The sequence below is a fragment of the Mirounga leonina genome, unplaced genomic scaffold, assembly GCF_011800145.1.
Source record: "Mirounga leonina isolate KUSES-001 unplaced genomic scaffold, KU_Mleo_1.0 Mir_115, whole genome shotgun sequence".
NCBI lineage: Eukaryota > Metazoa > Chordata > Mammalia > Carnivora > Phocidae > Mirounga > Mirounga leonina.
This window is the reverse complement of record NW_023270268.1, coordinates 6,152,542-6,177,297: the sequence shown is the minus strand read 5'-3', so window position 1 is coordinate 6,177,297 and position 24,756 is coordinate 6,152,542. Positions and strand designations below refer to the sequence as shown.

The 24,756-nt window shown below is 44.9% G+C and overlaps 1 protein-coding gene across 1 annotated transcript in view; it reads right to left on the bottom strand.

Moving 5' to 3' along the window:
* The window catches only part of ITGA9 (integrin subunit alpha 9), a 346,914-nt gene that overhangs the window by 163,790 nt on the left and 158,368 nt on the right, over positions 1–24,756 (bottom strand). Inside the window, exon 16 of the mRNA XM_034991993.1 lies at positions 4,447–4,596. Coding sequence (XP_034847884.1) covers positions 4,447–4,596 — 150 coding nt within the window. The remainder of the gene's footprint in view (positions 1–4,446; positions 4,597–24,756) is intronic.

Below are 24,756 nucleotides of genomic sequence, written 5' to 3'. Positions count from 1 at the left end.
TAATGACCCCCTGCCACAGTCCGCCTTACACTCAGTCCTTCTCTCCAGGGGTAACAACTATTACCCATGTCCACATATATTTCTTTTGATGATTAATCAGATTTAGACATTATCTTACTGAATTCCTGCCACAACGGACAAGAATTTCTCTCTCCTCCGCCTTCCTAATTTTGACAGGCAAATCATTAGTCTTAGCTCCTCTCCTGCAGTGGTTCTGAAACATCTGCTGCTGTCACCTGGTCAGAGGTGCCTGGGTGGCTCGGTCGATTAAGTGACTGCCTTTGGCTCAGGTCATGATCCCAGTGTCCTGGGATCGAGCCCCACATGGGGCTTCCTGCTTAGCAGAGAGCCTGCTTCTCCCTCTCCTCCCCACTTGTGCTCTCTCTTGCTATCTCTCTCTCTCAAATAAATAAATAAATAATCTTAAAAAAAAAAAAGAATCACCTGGTCAGCTTGTTAAAAGACAGATTGCTGGGGCCTGGCCCATAAGTTTCTGATTTAGTGGGTCTGGGTGGGGCCCAAGAATTTCCATTTATCACAAGATCCCAAAAGAGGTTGACACGGCTGGTTCAGGAACCACAACTTAAGAAGTAGTACTCCACTGATGACTTCTGTGATTTTAAGTAGTATTTCTTGTTTCATCAAGTTTTGCAATAACTTTGACCCACCAATTTAAGAAATTAAGAGAACTTTGGTCATTCTATTTTTACCTCTATACAGTCAAATTTAAGGACATTTACATTTTATAGTATACTAAAAATCAATAAATAATGCTAACGTTACTTTGGCTACATGATTATTGATCACAGTAGAACCAAGACAAGTGTCATGATTACATATCGTCTTCTACAGGTGCAAAGTTCAACTCCTAGAATATTCAACTTTCACTTAAGGAAGAATATTTCTAGTATCAAAGTCCTTCTCTTCCATATACTCCTCTACTTGCTCAAAATCCCATGACATTTTGTTCTATGTTTGAACCATGACACATTGACCATATTTCTATTTTTCTGAGAGTTTCTGATTGCCTTTATTTTTTCTTATTTAGAGAAGAAATATTTTTCTTCTACACTGTATCCTAAAGTTTTGTTATTTTCTGTTATTCTGCCTATTGCTGGCTTTATTCTTCCCGAAGTTCATTGATCCTATGTTGTAAATTGGTCCATTATTTTTTTGAATTTGCTGTTACCCTTTTGTTTTGTTGGATGCATCTCGAATTATTTGCTTGGAAGTGTTCCTAGGGAGGTAAACTATATGGTCCTTGCTTGTCTGGAAAATGACTGTATTTTGACCTCATACTTGACTGTTAGGCTAAGTATAAAATTTGAGTTTCAAATCACTTGCTCTCAGAAATTTGAAGCCTTTATTTCACCATATTCTGACTTCTAATATTGCTAATCAGGAGTTTGATGGTCTAGTTAGTATGACTGTACTTCTGTTGTAAGCTGACATATATCCCCCACTATCACCATCCTGTACTCCCTGTCCTGGAAGCATTTAGAATTTTCCTTAAATTTTAGGAGCAGAGATACTGCAAAATGATGTGTCTGGGATATTTTGGGTTTATTCTGCTTGTAAGTTGGTGAGACCATTAAATTAAAAAATAATGTCCTTTACCTCTGGGAAATTTTATTCTATTGTCTCTCTCATAACTTTTTAAATTTCCTCTGTTTACTTTTTCTGGTATTCCTATTACTTGAATATAGGACCTTGTAATTTGATCTTTCAGCTATCTTTTCTATGTGTCTTTTAGCTCTGCTTACTAGGGGATTTCTTACCATCATCTTCTTATCCTATTAAATTTTTGTCTCTGCAATGATAAAGTTATTTTTAAGAACGTTTTTCTTTTTTTCTGTTTCTTCCCTTCAAAAAGAAATAGAATTCTAACCATTTCCCAATGGACAGAATATATTCTTAAATCTCCTTGTATTTATTTTAAGGTGGTTTTCAAATTTACATAATCTCTTCTATTCCCTAAATAATCTATTTTCTTCTAAGTCAGTTATTCTGTTGTTTATTTTGTTTCTTTTTCAATATACCACATTTCAATAGTGCAGTTGCCACCACTGGCTGTCCATTTGTATTTAAGAATAAGGCAAAAGGACTGATTAGATAATCTGTGGATGTGTCTGGGTGAATGATAGGAGGGGAAGCTAGCACTTACACTGGAGCCTCTAAATGCCAGGGGAGGTAAGGCTTTCCTCTGGGGAACCAGCCAACTCACACTACCTCAACCAGTTTACTAAATTCTTTACAGAAGAAAAATGCCTGGTTGCTTGCTATTCCCCATGCCTAAAGTATATAGGGACAAGGACAGGGGTGAAACATCAACTCTTCCACTTACCAAGTTTCACTTAATACCCCCCCTTCCTTCCCTATTTCAGTCCCACCTGTCACTCTTGCACCCTTCTGTAACTGCTGGTTTGGCCATGCAGCCTTTCTGGATCCCTGGGTAGATGGACACCCAGCTCCTCTATGTATATAAGGTTCACCCACCAACACTCTTCCATCTTCACTCACTCCAGAAAATTATGACTCTCTTGCTGACTGATGCCCCTTCTCCCACTGGGTTCTCCTCCTTGTCCCTATTAACTCATCTATAATCACTGTAATGGGTGATTTAAATGGGTGAAATAAACATATGTGGCCATCTTGAAAGAGAAGTGACCAAGAAGGGCATTTTAATATTAATCTGTCCCTGCATCTTTGGCTTTGATCACGCTCATTCACTGAGACTCCAGCCTACTCCAAGTGTCAATAACCAGCAGGACATACTGGCCCCCTTCCAGGGTACCTGTATTTTCATGAAAGAAGTTCATGTTCAAAATCAAAAGAAGGATCTAAAAAGTCAGTACTGCCAGTAGGTTGTGTGTATGTGTGTAGCAGGCACTGGGAGCCCTGCCCACATCCCTGTACAACTGCCACCTATCCCCCAGCTCATGTGAGTGCAGGCAGCTAATGGATCACATCTGCATCCTTCCCCAGAGAACTATCCAAAGCTGAAGGGGCTCTCCTTCAAGGAGACCTACACTCCTTTTCTACATGGGATAGCCAGGCAATGGTGGACTAACATGGGACACAAAAGGCCAGCCCCCTTGCCTCAAGAAGAAAACTCTTTGGTGTACTTTATGCTCCTGAGTTCCCCACCTCAGCTAGGGCTAGCCTAGCTGAGGCCACATCCTTGCTTAGTCCCTTCCACTTTCCTCACTTCCTTAGGTTTCTCCCATGTGCTCCCAAATCCCTACCTTAGGCTCTGCTTCTAGGGAACCTGACCCAAGACCATGTGGGAGATACTTTGGTAGAGAATTGGGATGCCTTGGTAAAAATCTCACCACTTAATCGAATGTCTGGATGCACATGTCAAACCTCAAACACTCCTCTGTGGCTTTGTTCACAAGTGTAATCTGCAAGGCATGGCTCACTTGACGAGTGAGTTTTCCCCTAAGCTCAGCACAGTCAGCAGGAGGGTGGGGCCGGCAAGTGGTTCCACAGCTTTGCTCCCATCCTGCACAGAAGTCTAGTTTAGCCAAAAAGCAGTTTTGCCTGACCATCCCCCCACCAGGGTCCTGGATCTGTGGTGATCTTGGGTGTTGAGGAAAGACTGAAAACCGACTTGGGACCACAGTGTCTTTGCCTATTTCTGGAATAGTAGTGCTGCATGTGTCGTGGACGGCTCAGGGCAGACAGGCAGCACTGCGGCCGAGTCAGCTCCCGGGCTCACTCCTATTTGGAGGGCCTGCACCTGACATGGCTCTGCAGCTCGTCTACACAGCAGCACATCCGAGAATCTGATGAGCATCAGACAGGATGGGTGGCCCACCAGCACTTGCCCTGTTTTGGGCTCTAGGGATGCTTGGATTGGGAATTTCTTTTTTTTTTTTTAAAGATTTTTTATTTATTTATTTGAGATAGAGAATGAGATAGAGAGAGAGAGCATGAGAGGGGGGAGGGTCAGAGGGAGAAGCAGACTCCCTGCCGAGCAGGGAGCCTGATGCGGGACTCGATCCAGGGACTCCAGGATCATGACCTGAGCCGAAGGCAGTCGCTTAACCCACTGAGGCACCCAGGCGCCCGGATTGGGAATTTCTAACTCAACCACCACTTCTACAAGATGACGTTCTCATGCCCTCACCAAGAAAACATTTAGTGAGCACCTACTATGTGACCTAAGTTCTGGAAATGGTCTAGGAACAGGTGTCAAGTTGAGGGGCCAAGTAACCAGTTCATGACCTCCAAGGGGTTATAAGTTTATAGCTGCTTGGGAATAGCCTCACTGTGTTTAAATCACATAGTTCTTAGACGCAACCCCCCAAACCATATATTTTATCATTTTGCAGATCAGGAAAGGGAGGTGCAGAGAGAGGGTGTGCCAGGCAGCCAGGGCCACAACTTCCGCTGCAGGCACCTGCCACCCTGGGTCCCAGCCATGAGCTTCAAGGATCTAACCTGATTCTTCTGGGCAATCTTCTGTCCCTTTTTCCACCGGAGCACTGGTGTTAGAGGGGGCAGTTCTCTCTCCTCCTCTCCAGTCACATGCTCGCCCAGACTGTAGGCAGCTTCAAACACGATGGGACTGATGACGTCCTGCACTCGCCGCTGAAACAATAAACAAGCAGGCGCATGAACTGCTAATCTGGCCGACATGTGCAGAGCATTTCACAGTTTACCAAGACCTTCCACATGGATTGCCTCATAGGATCCTCACAGCCTGCCCTTGTGAGGTAAGATTTTATTGCTCTCATATTTTAGATGAGGTCACTGAGGCGGAGAGTAGTGAACGTCTTGTCCAAGGTCACCTTGTTAATGAGCGGGGGCGTCCCCACTCTACCTTGCGTGGTGCTAAATCATCCTCTCTTTAGCATATGGAACACATTACCTTACTCGTCTTCCAAATAGTCTTAATAAGCCAGCTGACGGGCGGGAGAGCATCTGCACTCACGCTGTAGGCTAACCCTTTGCATCCGTGGTGTCTGGATGACCAAAAGTCTTTTGTATGGAGATAAATATGGTTCTTGTGCTGGGGCAGGAGATCCAAGGACACGGAGGAGCCTATTGTCTTCCCAGGGGTAGGTATCGGTGGAGCCAGGATTGAATGTCTTATTTCTGGCCTTATGTTCTTTCTTCTGAAACCCCAGGACTTTAAGACCCAAAGGAATGAATGACAGGTTGCTAGTCAAAACAGGAAGGAGAGGAAGGAAGGGAAGAAATTAAACAGACAACGGACACCTACAAGATGCCGGGCACTGTACCAGGTGTTCTAGACAGATGAGCAACATGCCTGAGCCCTGTGAACTAGGACTTCTCATCCTCCATCATACAGAAAAGGGAAAGGAAGTTACAAGGATACGTTCCCCAGGGCACAAGGCTGATAAGGATTTGAGTTGCATTCAGCCCTGGAGCTCTTGGCCTTTTGGTATGAGGTGTCACCATCTCTTGGGGACTCTGGGTCCCCCAGTGTAATGGTCTCCTCTTAGAGGCAGGGGTACAGGGTAGGCAGTCCCGTGTTAGGGCCAGCACGTCCTATGTGAGCTGGGCTTCCAAGTGGAGCGGGGCAAATCTGAGACGTGGCACGAATAAGCCAAGTCCCCGCTGCTCTGTACCTGTCATGGGCAGGGAGCCAGCAGAGAAGCACGGCAGGCCCGTCAGGGACTGAGAGAAGCTGGGCAGGTGGGCAGAAGTCAATCACAGAGCCAGGAGCAGAGCTGAGGACTTCAGACCACTCTCTGTGTGAAGTTTGGTGGAATTTCGAGCCAATTAGAGCTGTGTTCAAAATAGTAGAAAGTTCTAAAGTTCCCAAGCAGTGCACAGTGAGGAACCTGCTCCCAGCCCACCCTGGCACCCAGCGCCCCTCTCCAGAGGCAGGCACGCCTGTCAGGTTTTGGATATTGGTCCAGTGAAAGCGGATGCAGGCGAATCGCAGTTGGTGGCATGCTGTGGTTTGTTTTCTTCGCTTAGCATGAATGCTGGAGATGGTCCAGTCAGTAACAGAACTCTAGCACACGACGACGTGTTACTGTTGATGCTCTTACCGACCAACGTTTGCACTCAAATCCACCTTAACAAGTGAATGGGTGGCAGCCTGCCCACAAATTAGCCGCATTCTCCAAAATGGGGTCTAGGAACCTCAGTTCCTCAGGAAGGGAATAAATAAAAGGGTCTGAGATCAATCAAGTTGGGGAGGGTGGATGGAGGGGGGCAGAGACCAGGTTAAACAATGTTAAAGAGTTTTTATTTTGTTTTGTTTCTTTCTGTTTCTATTACAATTGCCTCTGAAAGAGGGTAAGGTCGACTGTGGAACAGACACACGCAGTGGAGGGCAGAGTAGGATTGTTCCACAGCAGCCCAGGAGAGGTGGCGGCGTGGGAACCAGGGTGCTGTGGGGCGGGGAGCCAGATGTGGCCACACCTGGGGAGCGTGAGGGACAGATGACTCTGGGGGTGGGGGCCTGAGTGGCCAGGAGATGATATATCTTTGTGTTCAGGAAAGCATTCAGCGGGGAATAGATTCAATCCTTCAGCATAACTAAAATATAGGACCTCTCCCAGGGGGAGGGATGGGGAAACCTTTTGGATAAACTGCTTCCAGAAAATTTTCTTGACTTTCAGATTTTAGGGACAGATATTTAGTACCTATGTCCTTTCCAGGAGCAAAACATACTCCTGGGAAACAGATCCCCTCTGCGTTGCTGACTCCGCTAAGCAGAGTTTAAAGACTGTTGGGGGTGTGGGGAATAAAAAACCAGTGCGATCTTCATGGTTTTACAAATAAGTGCTTCCGTGTTTGTTTGTTTGTTTTTAAGGTTGACTACCTTAAGGCTTTTCATTTAAATCCTTCACAGTGAAATAAGTCAGTCATTATGTTTTTATTCTTGGGGGAAAGTTTGAATCTGGGGGTGGGGTAGACCGAAGTAGTTCATCGTTTCTTGGCTACCAAATGCATGTATTCCGGAGACTGGGGCCAAGATGTTATGTTACTTAATCTGCATACCACTGGAGCTGGTAAGATTATTGCTCCCATCTTGTAGATGAGGCAACAGAGGCTCAGGAGCTCAAATAATCACGCACCACCCCAAAGCTAGTAACAAGTGGTAGAACCAGAAGCAAAACTGCTTTCCCTGAAGTCCATAAAATACTATTTAATGGTTTTCCCAGCTGCTTTAGGTTCTGACGTCACCCTCAAAAATCACCTGTTAACTGAAGAGGATACGGGGCAGGGGTGGGGGGAGGGTGGCTGTTTCTCACACAAGTGTGCCAGCACTGTTCCTAAACCTGCAGTTATCCCAGCCAGGCTCACCGTGGAGGGAAACCGTACTGGTGTGGCTTATTGGGGATGAGTCATGAAGTCTGACATCTAGGCGCGCAGATGCTATGCTCTGGCACTGATTGCAAGAACCTGTTTTAATGAAGAAGTCTGGAAAAACAGTTCTTATTACATGTCCTGGTAGCTCTGGGCAGAAGGGAACAAAACCACACCGAGCCATGGGCGGAGGCAGAGGAGGGTGCAGCATGCTGAAAGGTGCCAACACCCCCAAGAGGACATCCCCCCTCCCACGCTGTGTTTGTTTTATCTGAGCTGCGAAGGAAAAGTAGCAGCAACATTTAGTGGTTTCCTTTTCATTTTTGAAAGCTTCCCTCAGATCAACACTGCAATTAGTGGAGGAACTCCTTAGGATAGAGGAGGCTTAGCCTTCTGGCAGAGACTGTAATCACTGAAATGTTACTGCTTAAAAAAAAAAAAAAAATCACCACTATGAACTGAAACTTCTAACGTTGAACACTTATTTGACAGACCAAGAGGCAAGAATCTACCTTTTCGCACTAAAAATCTACAGGAAGTCTCCTGATTCTGAAAGCTGAAGGAGGCCACATAGAGAACACCCCCTGGGTGGTGGCAGAATTTGTGGTGGTTGAGGTTTAACAGGGAACTTACCATATGCTCAACTTGAAATTTATTGGGTGCTTACTTTATGCCAGGCAATGTGCTGGCCCTAAGGGAGACGGAGATGAAAGACCCTCGGGGAAACAGGTAAGCAATGACCATCTAGTGCAACACGCACAGAAGAGGCTTTGGAGACACAAATGAAGGACATCTGATTTGGACAAAGGGTCGGAAGGCTTCCCAGAGGAGGTGCCCCAGGCTCAGCCGTAAGACAGAAGGACATCGGCCAGAGAGCAGGCAGGAAGCATGGCTGGTCCAGCAGGGTAGAGAGGACAGGGGGTGTCCAGTAGATTGCATGTGATTCCCAAAGGTGGGGAAGTTGGGCTTGTGGGGAGGACTAGGGAGAGAAGAGGCCAAAGCAGAGAATGGATCTCAGGGGGACTCACAGGTTGTGCTGACTTCATCCTGGGAGCTGGGAAGAATTGCGAGGAGGGTAAGGTGATGCTAGAGGCTGTGTTCGAGAAGAGTCCCTCTGGTTTCTTGCACTGATAGGGGTGAGATGGGAGGCAGAGAGGCCAGGGAGGAGGCTGGAGGAAGCTGTGTTCTAGAAAGATCCCTCTAGCTGTAGAATGGAAGCAGACTGATTGGGGGGCAGGCCTGGGGACAAGCAGGATAGGAGGAGGCTGCCATAGGGCTTCAGAGGAAAGACTGTGAAGGCCTTTGCCAGGACACAGCAGTGGTGATGGAGCAAAAGGGAGGGACAGAAGGGTGACTTAGGAGGAAGAGGTGGTAGGACTTGGGGACTGGATATGGGGATGATCTCTTTTCCATCAAGAGTTACGGGGGTGCCTGGGTGGCTCAGTTGGTTAAGCAACTGCCTTCGGCACAGGTCATGATCCTGGAGTCCCGGGATCGAGTCCCGCATGGGGCTCCCTGCTCCGCAGGGAGTCTGCTTCTCCCTCTGACCCTCCCCTCTCTCTCTCTCGCTCAAATAAATAAAATCTTAAAAAAAAAAAAAAAGAGTTACAGAGGATGCCCTTGTGTTCAGCTTGCGTGAGTGTATAGACACATGCCACTCAACGTCATGGTACCAGGAGAAGGACAGCTCTGCAACGAGCTTGGGTGTAGACATACTGAGCTTTGTTACAACACAGAAATCTCCTTTCTGGCTCCAGACTCTAACTCTGCAAGGCATCTTCCCAAATATACCGACTGGGCCTAAACCTCAGTGCTTCCTTTTGTCTTCTGCAAAACTGGCCCCCTTGCTCCAGTGTCCAGGGGCAGCCTTCCCTGGTACTGGCTCGTACAGACACTCCATAGGTCCTCTGTCTATACCACAAGCCCATCCAACCATCTTCCCAGGGATGGGCTTTGCCCTCCTTTGGACTATAACCTCCTCCTTCCTCGGCTCACCTCTCATGCAAAGGCATTCTCTTGGCGCCCCTAGGGAGGGCTGTGGGACCTTGCAGAGTCTGCTGGCAAGAGGCAGTGAGGGCCTCAGAGCAACATGCCTTCCTACGGACTCCCATTCCTTATGGAGAGTCCTTCAGGCTTTTCCCTCTAACTGATCATCTTGAAGAAGTTACTTGAGAAGTAACTCAGATGGAAAACCCTGCAGAGGAGGCCCACGACAGGCAGGTGCCACCCACCACCAGGGTTGCTCTGCTCCGTTAGCCTGGGGTGTCTAGGCAGTTGTCTGAGGCCTCAAAGTCTTTGTCTCCTTTATTTATGGAATCACAGAATTTTCATTGGTGAGTATAATTAGTATCAAATCACAAGAACCCACCTACCTGCCCGGAAGAGGGCATGCATTACTATGTGGGGGAAACCCCACCACCCTCACCCAGGGTGATGTGATTCCAACCCTCACTCCAAGACCTGAATTAAGTGGGCCCTGAGCTCTGTGCACCCCCAAACTGCCTCGAGAATTAGAAACCTAACTCTCAGCTGCTTTTCCCCAAGAAATGAAGGGTTGTCATCTTTCTTAGCTAACTAGCAGCTGCAGGGGTCAACTAAATGAAAACAGGAAGGGCTGGCGTCACTTTAAATGTGCAAATAACACAGAAAGTCAGCAAATAAGCCACTAGCATTAAGCCAGATAATTGGCTTCGGAAAAACCCTCTAAGTGTTTTTTAAAGAGGCCTTGGTATTTTTTTCTTTTTCCAAACGTGATTTTTTTTTTTTTTTTTTTTTTTTTTTGGTCCCTTCCCTGGATCCTTTCTGCCTCTTTCTCTCTACACAGGGCTCTACTTCTGCACATGACAGCCTTTCAGGCACACTGAGGAATGAGAAACCCTGAAAGTGGAATCGAAAGTGGAATGCTTTTTCCATCTCTGATCATAAAGATTACAATGGCGTTAAATGGTTCAGGCAGTTTAAAACTCTCAGAAGCTTGAAGATTCTTTTAAAAGCAAGGTGAGGATTTTACATTTCTAAATGTAAAATCCCGGACTTGAAGGCCAAGATCTGAGAGAGAAAAGAGGCATCCAGAGGCTGATATCTGAAACCATCTTTCCTCCCAGGCACTTGCTGATTCCGCAGCACCCTGGGGCTGAGAGATGCAGAAACCCAGCAGAAGACGGTGGTCCAGACCAGAGGAGGTCTACTGAAGGCACACTGGACACAGCAGAAGACTGGTGATCCGGAAAGTAAGTCACCAGAAAATACCCGGATTGAAGCACGGAGACAAAAAAGGATGGAATATTCAGAAATGTCAGAGGCCACAGTGAGAGAGATAATATATTTATAATGATATAGTAATCTTGATAAATATACAAAAACCTAGCACCATGACTAGCACACTATAGGTAAGCAATAAATGATGCCTCTTATTTTTATCATAATTTTTGAAATGGCAACTCTGAAAATCTGTAAAAAAAAAACAAACCTGCCCTATTACAAAATGAATTATTATGAACTCCACATGTAGCAAGAACTGGTTTCTCATTTTATGAGAGAAAAAACTGAGGCCAAGTGTGATTTCATTTAGAGTCCTATAAATTGAAAAAATAAATGAAAATTTAAATTAAACCTGAGGGAAAAATTCCTGGAAAAAATTTTAAACAAAACTTTACAAAAAGCACAATGGACTATAAGAGTCTTACGAGACGAGATTTACCCTGGGAAGAGACAAAGCTTTATCTTTGGATGAGTTCAGTTATAAACACTGACTAGACAGAGCTCTGAAAAACAGCTGAATTCAAAGAACTCTGGGAATGCGGTCATGAGAAGCAGAAATAAATGGTGAGCAACTCAGTACATCTTGTTTCTGAAAGTTTCTTGATGAGATTAGAGATTTTAATTATGACAACAGATTACTCCATACATAATATCTTATGGAAATAGGTATCATTATTAGTCTGCTATGTATTATTCTCTGGCAAGCATCCATGCTCAGAAAGCCATCAGTGACTCTTCAATTGACATATTTGCATTCATTATATATGAAAATTACATAACCCACTGAAGCTTTTTCCTCGCTAAAGATAAAACAACGGCTAGCTGGATATCTGCAAAATGGTTTGCTCTTGTGCTTGAGAGTTTCTGTGTGTATGTGGTGGGCGGGTGTTGCTTATGTAGCTGATTTGTATGTTTGTATGTTTTGTGATTTTTTGTTTTGTTTCTTTTTCTCTGCATGCATTCCAAAATATGCCAGTAGGGGATTAGAACTTTGGACCATTTAGAAACAATCTTCTAAGAGCATGTCACGTCCTTGTAGAATGTTCTTTGCAAAGAGACATGTTAATTACATCACAGATAATTACACACATCATTTGTCAGCTAAACGACACCAGACGAAATGAGCCCAGTGTGGAGATTTTCCAGTCTATGTGTCCCCTAGGGAAAACCAAACTTTGGCTTCTAATCTACTGCCCTGCCCTTCTTAATTCTCTCTTCCCATCTCCTAGCCCCAATCCCCCACAGCGACTTTTAAAAATATTTGTAGGTGAATAAAAAACTAACACAGAAGAAAATGCTAAAAACATAACCCATGAAAGCAAAATGAGCAGAGCTGACCCAGGCAAGTTTTCCTGTTCCCCACCACCCTTCTCCCATATCATCTCAGCCATCAGTCCTATATCCCGTTGGCATATCAGCCTCAGTCCTCACCTCAGGACAGATGCTCCAGGATGGCCAGAGTTAAAAGCAGCCTTTGTGTTGCCACTCAGTGGAAGAAGGAGACATGGGGATGAAGGGCGGGGACCCACTTGGCTCAGCAGGCAGTTGAAAACCCTGGGATGTCAATCTCCTCTCTCTGCATCTTAAGCTGATAAGCAACCTTGTGAGGACGGGGATACAACTCAGCCAAGTTCATCTGCTCAGGTCCCACTGCTGAGACCAGCTGTGCCCCCTGCTCATGCTGTTCCCACGTCTGGAATGCCCTTCTCCCTACAAAACAGGATTCTACCCTTTGAGGTCCAGCTCAAGGTTGCTCGAGGATGCCAGCCTTCCAGCCACACAACCCCTCCCCCACCAAACCCAGTGTCCTCATGACCCATTCTGGCACTTGATTATTTTCTGTCTTCTACTCCTGTCTTTGCTTGATGTTAAGGATTTCCCCTTACCTCCCACGTAAAGGTTCTGAAACTAGGATGCATGTTAGCATTGAATAATACATTTATCATGAGAATGTTTCCCCTCCTCAACTCCTGCCTGAAAAGCTGTCATTACATTGTTAGCAATGTGGGAAGGGAGGAAATACAGCGCTAGTTCTTGGGTGAGCTAAATCATGGGTGGTAAGTGTAGCTGTGGGAATCAGATGTCAGCTCTACCTTGTCTCCTGGACAAGACAGAGCATGCTCTTGTCTGATGGGGTAGCACGTGGCAGCAGTAGGCAGGACAAGGCACTCAGGGGTGACACGTGTGTGTGGGAGGGAGGTGGAAGGGCGAGTGCGCAGACATTGTGGTTGACCCTCCCGAGGAACTTCAGCTGGGTTGTCTTCAGCCCAACCCTTGGTTGTGTGTGCCTGGGCCGGACACCATATTAGGCATAGGGAAGCAGAGAGGATGTAGGCAGGAGGGTGTGAGCAAAAAGCCATGATGCAGAGGGGCAGGCACCCAATCAAGAACTGTGGGAACCCAGTGGGAGGGAATCACTTGGGACCCTGAAAGAGGTGCGGGTGGGAGTATCAAGAGTCCGTGGAGAGGTGGGGAGCCTGGAAGAATTGGAAGTTCAGTAGGCTGATAGGGGGATGGGTATGAGTGCTGTTGTATCAGCCAGTGGAGACAATCTGGAGGTCTAGGAGACTTCTGCATGGCGGAAGAATGGAGGCAGCAGACAGGTGGAAAGCAACGACTTCGACATGAGACTGTCCTAGGCCCGCGGCAGTCCCAGCTCCATCTCTTACAGGCTGTGTGACATTGGTTACTTCATCTCTCTGAACCTGTTTTCACAGATGTAAGATGGGTTGACACAGTCGACCCTGCACAGCTGTTGTGAAGACTGGAGACCATACACATCGAGCACCATGGAGAGCTCCTGGTACTCAGTTAAAGCCAGTGGCACCTGTGTTATCGTATCACCATCATCACTATCACCATCGGCACCACCAGAGAAGGGGCTGTGGGGCAAGATCCCAGGGTGAGAGGCACGGAGGGGCTTGCAGACAGCGAGCGAAAGTAGGCTGGAACAAGGTTACAGGACCTTGAAATTCCATGGGCCATGGGGACTGTCATGAATTTTGTAAGCCAGCCTTGGGAATAAGAGGTGATCTGACGGACTGATGGGGGATGGAAAGGGAGGAGGACAGGACCTTTATGGGGCTGGTGCACCCATCTCCCAGCTGCATGTCAGCTGTCATAAGGTCACAGCTACCTCTTACAGAGAAACGTCCTTGGTTAAGTGGGAGCCACGTTATGAAACAGGTTTTATGCCCCCAGTCCTCCTCACTGGCAATGACTGACTGCCATAGGGGTATAAAAGGGGAGACTCCTTGCTAAAAGGTAGGACAACTTTGTGGTGTGCTTCATTCCCCAGAGCTCCTCCACAGGATCAGGCTGAGGCTGGTCTCCAGCTGGGACAATCCCCCGCCCCTGCCTACTGTCCTCATTACCCTTTGCTGATAGCGCCCCCTCCATAAATCCTATACAAGTAAATTCATATCTCAAGCTCTGCATCCAGGAACCTGACCTACATAGTAACTCAGGGCTACAAAAAGTTGTGGCAGCAGACATACTTCTACATATACACACAATACATAAAATGTGGACTTGGACATAGGGAGAGACAGTCCCTGCTTGTTCAACATCTACCCTCAACCCCCTGCCATACCCAAAGGGAATCCTATGCCCCCTTCATGAAAGAGATGAAAATACCAAGGGCCAAGAAGTGAAGAGACTCACTGAGATCACAGGGCCAGGACCCCTTCTTTTTTTTTTTTTTTAATTCTTATGTTAATCCCCATACATTACATCATTAGTTTTAGATGAAGTGTTCCATGATTCATCGTTTGTGCATAACACCCAGTGCTCCATGCAGAATGTGCCCTCCTCAATACCCACCACCAGGCTAACCCATCCTCCCACCCCCCTCCCCTCTAGAACCCTCAGTTTGTTTTTCAGAGTCCATCGTCTCTCATGGTTCGTCTACCCCTCCGATTTCCCCTGCTTCATTCTTCCCCTCCCGCTACCTTCTTTTTTTTTTTCTTAACATATATTGCATTATTTGTTTCAGAGGTACAGATCTGAGATTCAACAGTCTTGCACAATTCACAGCGCTTACCAGAGCACATACCCTCCCCAGTGTCTATCACCCAGTCACCCCATCCCTCCCACCCCACCCCCCACTCCAGCAACCTTCAGTTTGTTTCCTACAATTAAGAATTCCTCATATCAGTGAGATCATATGATACATGCAGGACCCCTTCTTCTGCACCCCTGGATTCTGTGAAGGAGTATGAATGCAGCAGTCAGAGCAAAGAGGGGGGCTCTGGTCAGGGAAGTCTTTGAACTGTGGTCAGGAGGAATGCATCCCACAGCTCTGTGGATCCTGTGGATCCCAGTCTCTCACCAGGAGGGAAATGTGGCAGACAAGGCAGCATTCTGAGAGCTATGAATGGTCTCGAAAGTGACCCAGTCAGGCCCTGCGAGCTCCCAGGGGATGCTGGTCTGCAGGTGCCAAATTCCTCCTTGTTTGCGTTCTGGCCTGCGTGACCAGCGCTGGGTGCACGATGTCATGACTAACCCTCATGCCTGTCTCTACTGCCAAACTGTGAGATCAAAGTTGTGCAAGGGGCAGAAATCAGATTCCCAAGGCAGCTCATCCCACATCAGCTTTGACCTCTGTTTCTTTTAATGATTATAGTGATGTTGTAAAATATTATAAAAGGGGTGGGTATTTCGTTGGGTCTGGCAGTGCTAAAAAAAAATCACTGTTTTAAAGTATCATATCAAAAGGGATTCTGCATCCTCACTTGGCAACACATGTCCACCATTAAATCTGAACTACTGAGGTGAGCAGTTTCCACCCACCCACTACAGATGTCCAGAAAGTCTCATACATAGCAGACACCGTTACTGCCTGCCCAGATGTCCTTTACAGCTGGTGCACCCCCACCCCAAGCTGCTCCAGCTCCCACCAGCTCCCACCAGCTCCCACGTACAACCTTCTTCAGAGATGGCCTCTGGCTCAGGGGAGCCATCTCCTCCAGAGATGCCTGCCAGGTGAGGCTCTGTGGCAGGCAGAATTCTAAGGTGACCCCTGATGACTCCTGCTCTTGTATATCCCCCTCCCCTTGAGTGTGGGAAGGACCGTAACTGTGACACATGTTGCCCCCATGATTATGTTACATTATATGGCAATGGTGAAGGGATTTTGCAGACATCAGTAAGGTCCCAAATCCATTGAATTTGAGTTCATCAACAGGGAGATTACCTGGGTGGGCCTACTCAGGTGAATCCTTTATAGGTGGGCTTAGTTTTTCTCTAAGAGACTGGACTCAGGAGACACTCTTCCTGCCAACCTTGAAGAAGCAAGCCACTATGGCCTCCTAGCTGCAAAGAAGGAAGTCTACCACCAACCACGTGGGCCTGGAAAAAGAAACCAAGCCTCAGACAAGACCTGGTTGACAGTGTGGATTGTAGCTTTGAGGCCCTGGGCCACTGGACCCAGGTAGGCGGGGCCCCAGGCTCCTGACCCAAAGAAACTGCGAGATGATAAATGGGTATTGTTTTAAGCTGCTCAATCTGTAACTTTTTATATATCACAGGAAACTAAAATGTGCCCCACTCCCCTGGCTGGCTGATGCAGAGGTCAAACAGCCCATCCCTCTGGCCTCTGGATGGAGGAGCTCCATGGTGCAATTCAGAGTCTGTGGCTCCCTCGTGGGACCAGGCTGAGGCTCAGCTTCTCCAGAGACCACATCCTTAACCCAACATTTCCCTGCCCCCATCTGTCTCCCTCACTTCTGAGAGCCCCCTCCCCCAGCCGCCGTCAATCTCAGGCAGAAGTCCCCACCCCAGATTCTGTTCCTGGGGAAGCGGATGTGAGATACCACATAATAAATCCCATGTTGAATGTGTTGGCTGAAATATCCTTAAAGAGATGAGAGAAGCTAGATGTAGCAGGATGGTGACCCTGATCTCATGTCTGATCAAAACACAAGGAGATTTAGGACGACCGTGCATTGAGTTGGGGTTCCCACACAGGCTACCGTGTTGACCATTATGCTCCCCTACTTTCAATTCAGAGTTTCACCATGCCCTCCTTCTAGTTATTCTCGAAAAGAACAGAACTAGCACCCTGTGAATAAGTCTTGGGGCTCAGGGGGTGGATTAAAGATACAGATCAGCCCCAGGCTTCCTCAAGGCAAACTTTTTTCTTTCTTAGAGCTGCTCACAAAGCATCTCCAGTGCACACGGCTCTGAATTTTACAAAGGGCAGAGTAGCAAGAAAGGGACAAAATTAATAAAAGATCTGTGGCTTGGAGCATCCACAAAATTAATAATGAGCTCCTCATCCCTGAAGAGTTATATGATGCATGTCATGCAAACTGTAGGACTGTTTGTTTTTCTACTTGCAACCAAAATTACATCTTAAACCAGAGGTTCTCAACCCAGAAGAGAATTCAGGGGTCTGTGAACTTGGACGGAGAGAAAAAAATTACATCTTCATTTTTATTAGCCTCACACTGAAATTAAGCATTTCCTTTCATTATAAATGTAGGCAGCAAACCACTGAAGTATTAGAAAGACTTATGACTCTGTCAGCAATTGAAATCTGAGATATTTTCACATTATATCACAGTTGTAGAGGCCTCGAAATATTGTTCATGCTCATCAATACTTCAAAATTGTCAGAGCTCATTATTTAATGTATTAATAAAAAGTAATAATATTATAAATGCGGGTTTTCTTTTTAACACTGATAGCTGAATTTCAATATAAATCTACATATTTTTAAAAGTTCTATGTATCTTACTGTATGCGCTTAAAACATCTTCTCCCAACTGCCAAAGGGGTCCATGTACAAAAACGGTCAAGAACTTTGGTCTTAATGGTAAATGATACAATGAGAGGGACAATCTTGTGGTTTCTGAAGTGCTTCCAAATATGCTTCAAAAACTGCAGAAAGAAGCATTATGTTGTTTCAGTTTTCCTAGGTTATATGAACTCCCTGGTTTCAGCAGTTAAAAATATACTGTCCATTACATTTTATGACAGGTTCAAGGCCTGCGCTCAAAATCATACCAGGGCTCCCGGGGTTTTAAGAATTCCATCCTGGACAGATATTTCGGGCCAGAGGAGAGCAAATCTGCTTCAATGCTGAGAGTTATATGAAAGCATCTGTTTCCCTGTGTGAGCCCATAGGAGGGGAAGGGGAGAGAGAGTGGGCTCTCCGGGCTACATGTAGTGTTCACTGCTTTTACAAAAGGAATCCTGACCTTCCCAGGGCAGGCCTGCTGCTTCACGAGCCCTGAGAGGGTATCTAGAAAGCTGAGAAGCTTGCCCTAGACCTTGGTGGTGTGTGAAAATCCTGAACCGTGACTAAAATGAAGGAGAGAGTCAACATACCGACCCCACAAGATTTCCAAGCTACTCAAACCACAGTGGGCCTATCTGCTCAGCTTGGGGGCTAACTGAACCAGCACAATTTCTCTGAATGATTTGCAGCTTAGCAAGTGAAGTAAGTAGCTCCCCTCCAGCCTGTAATAAAATGAGGTCATTAAAATTCCAGTGAATTTCATCAAAACTTATGCACTCCTTGGTCTATTCCATTCTCCTCTTGCCACTCTGTTTCCATTGGTTTGGCCAAGATCATCAACAGCTGCCATGTTGCTAGATCCACCAGACAGCCCCTCTCTGTTTTCATCTTTCTTGACCCCCAAAAGCACTCCTTATAGTTGAGTCTCTTCCCCCTGAAGCTCATCCTTCCCCGACTCATCCAGGGGATGTCTCACTTCTTCTGCCCCCACTGTTCCTTGTCCTCCTGAGATGATATCTGAACAACACATGGCATTTACTGGTGAACATATTCCCCACCTCCCAAACTAGACTACAACTCCCTGGAAGCAGAGGCCATGTTGAATTCATCTTAGCATGTCCCAGGGCAAGGGATGGAGCAGACACTCAATAAACACTTGCTGAGGTGTATGAGTACTGACATGGACACTCACCCGAAAAAGAAGGCATTGGTGAATCTGAGATCACCCCTCCAAAAAAAGGCAGCTTTATTCAATAGACCAATCCTACACTATTAACCTACAGTTAATATACAATATGGGAGACATCTTACCAACATTTACCTGAAGCTTTATTGCTTTGCTCTACCTTTACTTCCTTTCAGTGTTTATATATCTCACCTCTTTACTGCCTTTCTTTTCAAACCAACCTCCTTCTTAACCTTGGCTCTTCTAAATATCTTTAAGTTCAAAAGAAGCATGTCACACCGATTCACAAAAACCTTATTAAACCACTTCATAAATACCATTTATTACACCTTTTCGTTAGCACTCTTGGATTTCCTGGATACTATGGGATCCCAACCCAGTAATAAAGAAAACAGACACTGGCTTCTTACTCATGGGGAAGGGCTGGAACCTTGGCAAAGGGACACTCCTTTAGTTTTGGTCCCTTCAGCACTGGCGCCTGTCACATTTGAGTTCAGCTGACACTGACACCCAGGACTGAGCCAAATGCTTTTATAGGTTACCTGGTATAACCTCTCCATAGGTATTATTTTTCCTCAAACAGTGAAACTCAGGCTTAGACAAATTAAATCTGTATATGTATCATTTCAGAGCTTATGGATATGATGATCCCAGGAAACTGTTAAAAGCTGTCAGGAATCACAGCAGAAGACTGAATTACTGTTGCATTTCTGGATATTATTCATCATGTGTTCTCCTCATTTCTTCCCCTTCTATTTGGATAAGCCTCTTTTCCTTTCCCACCTGGCCCTTAGATGGAAACTTTGTACAAATTTAAGATGACCTATGAGGTTTTTTTCTTTAAAAAGAAAGGGGGCCAGGGGCAGAGGGAAAGAACGAACCTCAAGGAGGCTCCACACCCAGTATGGAGCCCAACATGGGGCTCAATCCCATGACCATGAAATCATGACCTGAGCCAAAATCAAGAGTTGGATGCCCAACTGAGCCACTCAGGAGCCCCTGACCTATGAGTTTTAATTAAACAGAGAATGAAAAATCTCAACTTCCTGGATAACTACATTAAACAGCCCTGCCCCTCAAAAATGTCAAAGCTATCTGAAAAAGAAATAAAGAAAATAATCCCATTTACAATAACATCAAAAACAATACTTAGGAATAAAATTAATCAGGGAGGTGAAAGATTCATAAGACATCAATGAAAGAAATTGAAGATGACACAAATAAATGAAAGCTATCTTGTGTTCATGGATCAGAAGAATTAATACTGTTAAACTGTCCATACTATCCAAAGCAATCTACAGATTCAATGCAATCACTACCAAAACTGCAATGGCATTTTTCATTGAAATAGAAAGGACAATCCTAAATCTGCCTGGAATCACAGAAGACCCCAAATATCCAAAGCAATCCTGAGAAAGAACAAAGCTGGAGGTATCATACTTTCTGATTCCATAGTATACCACAAACCTATAGTAACCAAAACAGTCTCGTCCTTGCATCAAAGTAGACACACAGACCAATATAACAAAGCTGAGAGCTCAGAATTAAACCCATGAATATACGATCAATATTTGACAAGGGAAACAAGAATACTCAATGGGGAAAAAGTCTCTTCAATAAATGGTGTTGGGAAAACAGGATATCCACATGCAAAAGAATGAAATGGATCCTTATCTTATACTACTCAAAAAAATTAACTCAAAATAAAGACTTAAATGGAAGACCTGCAACTATGAAACTCTGAAAAGCTCCTTGACTTTAGTCTTGGAAAGGATTTTTTGGATATGACTCCAAAAGTATAAGCAATAAAAGCAAAAATAAACAAGTGGGACTCTATCAAACTAAAAGCTTCTGCACAGTAAAAGAATGATAGGCAAAACAAAAAGGCAACATACAGAATGGGAGAAAATATTTGCAAACCATATATCTGATAAGAAGTTATTATCGAAAATATATAAGGAACTCATACAACTCAACAGCAAACAAAAACAAAAAAACACAGTGATCCATTAGAAAAATGGTCAAAGGAACTGAACAGACATTTCTGCAAAGAAGACACACAAAGGACCAGCGGGTACATGAAAAGGTACTCAAAATCACTAATCATCAGAGAAATTTAAATCAAAACCACAAGACAGCACCTCACAGCTGTTAGAATAGTTATTATTAAAAAAAATCAAAAAGTCCAAGAGATAATGAGTGTTGGCAAGGATATGGAGAAAGCGGAACCCTTGTGCACCATTAGTGGGAATGTAAATTAATACAGCTACTATAGAAAACAGTACAGAGGTTCCTCAGATTAAAAACAGAACCACCTTATGATCCAGCAATCCCACTTCCAGGTATATAACCAAAGGAAATGAAATCTCTATCTTAATCTGCACCCCATGTTCACTGCAACATTATTTACAATAGCCAAGACATGGAGACAACCTAAGTGTCCATCAACTGATGAGTGGATAAAAATGATGTGAGATACACACACACACGAATGTTATTCAGCCATGAAAAAAAAGAAAAGAAGGAAATCTTGCCATCTGCAATAACATGCATGAACCCTGAGGGCATTATGCTAAGTGAAGTAAGTCAGACAGAGAAAGACAAATACAGTATGATCTCACTTGTATGTGGAGAGTAGAGCAGTGGTTGCGAGAGGTGGGGGTTGTGGGTGGTGGGGATGGGGAGAGGTGGTCAAAGGATACAAACCTCCAGTTATAAGATGGATAAGTTCTAGGGATCTAATAATGTACAGTATGGTGACTATAGTTAACAATACTGTACTATATACTTGAATCTTGCTAAGAGAGTAGAACTTAAATGTCTCACCACACACAGAAAAAGAAATTGGAACTCTGTGATGAGGTGATGGATGTAACAGCTAACCTTTCTGTGGTAATTGCTTCCCAATATATCCATGTCACGTAATTATCACACTGCACACCTTAAACTTACACGGTGTTATGTGTCAACTATAGCTTAGTAAAGCTGGGAAAAAATGTAAAATCTAATTTAGGAGACATAACAGGCCCCTCAACTTAGCCAGCCAGTCTAGGCCTGTACCTCTTCTCCCACTAAACAAGACTCTTCATCCCTACTTACGAACTTGCTGTGGACCCCTTGCTCTTCCTCTTCTAAAATTCAAGGTGAATCCTAATGTCTCATCCTCCAAGACAGTTAGACATTTTCCCCAAGGGCCTCTCTGTCATCTAGTAATAATAAAATTACCATTGGTGCCACTAATTTGGGCATTTACTTACTCTTGTGGATTATATTTTCCAAAGATGGCTGCAAAATATCTCCCACTCCACATGTTCTTCTGCCATGTGACCTTGATACTTCCCCCATCAAAAGGTAGAGTCTAATCCTCCTCCTTTTGAAACTAGATGGGTCTCAGGACCCATTGTAACCAACAGAACACAATGGGAGGGATGCTATGTGACTTCTAGAAAAAACCACGTGGTTTCCACCTAGCGCTCTTGGGATGCTTGCTCTGGAAGAAGCCAATGGCCACATAAGAAGCATGTTCCCCCTCAGCACCTAGATTATCATGCTGGAGGTGCCAAGCCCAGCTACGCCCAACCTTCTAGCCATCCCTGCGCCAAGGTGCCAGATATGTGAATGAAGAAGCTTGGATGTAGCCCTGAGCCATTCAAGTCTCTCCCAGCAGAGGCGCCAGCATTGAGGAGCCACTCCAGTGTGTCCTGTCCAAAGTCCTCACCTGTAGATGCTATGAGCACAATAGTTGTTGTTCCACACCATTAAGTTCAGGGTGGTTTGTTACACAGCAGTAGATAACCAAAACACCCAGATTTAGTGACACATAGTTATTTACAAGTGCCATGGGTGGAGACCCCATCATTCTTTGATAAATGTTCCACTGCACCTGGCACAAGAATGTGCACACAAGTGTGGAATAACTCATTTAGTTGTTCAACAGACACTTGTTTAGAACAGTCTGTAGGGCAGAGTGCAGTAGGGTTTACAAAGATGGGTAAGGTATCATTTTCCCGGTAGGGAGCTTACCAATTTTCTTTAGGTGGAGACACGACCTGCTTACAAAGAGTTCTAACACAAACCTAGAGACACAAAGTGCTATGAGAATTCACAGGAAGAACAAAACCTTCCCTATCAAATTAAAGGATAGGTGGAGTATTTGAGAGGAGGACACGAGGGTGGGAGGTGAGAGTGGGATAGAGTGAGAGGGGCTACTCATGTGGGCATCCTGGATGGACAGAGGCAGAAAAGCAAACAGCACAGCCTCCCTCTCAGGAAGGGTAGGCAAGGGACTGAGCATGTGGCTCCAGTCAAGAGTTTTTTGCTGATCATCTGAAAAGGAAGGGTATAACATCACTTAGGGGGAGTCACAAATTTAGGGGATGTTGACCTACTTCTTAGTGCAGCATGACATGGAGGGCAGAGCCCCTTCCAAACAGAATGCCAGCGCCTGGTCCCAGGAACTCAGATATCTGGGCTCCATCTCTGCCCAGCTCCCCCTGCCTCCCTGTGCAACAGATAACACACCAGGGCCTACAGCTCACAATTTCAGGACTACCCCAAACTGGAATTTCAAAGAAAACCTCAGAGCAACAAGAAAAAATTCTCTAGACTTGTAAAACACACCATAAAAGAGTGGGTCCCTCTAATCACATAAAGCGGTATTTATGTCGACTCCATGCCACTGAAAAGTACAGTAAAAGCCTTTCACTGGAATGGGGAAGAGTCTCCAGGAACTCTAAATGCAGCGTTATTTGTACCAAGGACAAGCTCGTTTGAAATGATTCATAAGTGCCAATGGACTATCTGAGGCCCCAAGGACACACCTGTCTAAAATGATTCACACAAACCAACATCCTTGACATAACTAGAGCCAAAGATGATGAAAAAGTTTTTGTTTTGTAAGTCTTAGTTGATTAACCCATTTACCAGTAAATATAAACCTATTTGCACTGAGATTCCACATAGTCACACACCAGAAAAAGGACAGAAAAGAAAAAGAAAGAACAGTTAACACTTTTGGGTGTTCACCCTCAAAGACATTGTCCCAAACCCTTTGTTTTCAAAATAGCTGTATTTTGTATTCTTGAAATAGTATTCGTGCTGTATTTATGATTTCTTTTATCTTAACCCTTTCAGTGGGAAAATTAAAAACACTTTTTATACTGGAAAAGCCTGAGGCTTTTATGATAAATCACTACCCTCCCCAATCAACATAAATTTGATCATAATACTTAAAAGCATATTGGGAAATACAAAGCCCACAGATAAACCCATGCATATCCAAATCACCTGTTTATAAGCAGATCAGTTCAAACCCAGGGTGTCAACAAAGATGTGCCAAGTAGAGAAATCCAAGGCTGCCCTTAGGATGATTATCTGTTATTGAAAAGTTCTGCTTGGCTTTCTCATGCCTGGCTATTCTGGCAGGAATAAAAATAGCTTTTAAGGGGCGCCTGGGTGGCGCAGTTGGTTGGGTGTCTGACTCTTGGTTTCAGCTCAGGTCGTGATCTCAGGGTCATGGGACTGAGCCCTGCATGGGGCTATGCGCTGAGTGTGGAACCTGCTTGAGATTCTCTCTCTCCCTCTCCCTCTGCCTCTGCCCCTCCCCTCCAGCTCAAGTGCTCTCTCTCTTAAAAAAAAAAAAGTTTTGAAGAATGACCACCAGTGGTGAAACAGGGCTACCCCCAAAGTAAAGTTGATTCCCATTCAACTTGAATTTTTTAAAAAAAAGAACCAGCAGTCCTTTCATAGAACCATGTCTCTAGGGCCCCAGCCTCCCTGTTCTGAGCTGTTTCTGGACAGTGATGTTTCTACCAGATTCTATGGGCTCTCCACTATAATAGCATCAGACATTTTAACCCCTTTCTTCCCTAGAAAAGTTATATTCTAAATCCAGGGCAAGCAGCTCTCCACCAAACATTCATCTGATATCCTTCAAGTATCTTTTGCTATGTAAGAATATAAATGACTTCCCCATATGCTAAATGCCGATACTTAAATTTGAGGGACAGGACCCACACAGACATCAAATTCCAGAATGGGAGAGAATTAGATGTCATTCACAATTAACACTCATTCAACCACTGAAGTTCAGCATGTCATAAATCTTTCCTTCCTCACCTAGAGAGTGAAAAGAACAAGGTTGCGCCCAAGTTCTTTATCCTTACACTACTTCCCCATCTCCACTAGAGTACCCTTCAACTTCTCCCTCTTTGAGATTTTATTTATTTATTTATTTATTTATTTATTTATTTATTTATTTATTTATTTATTT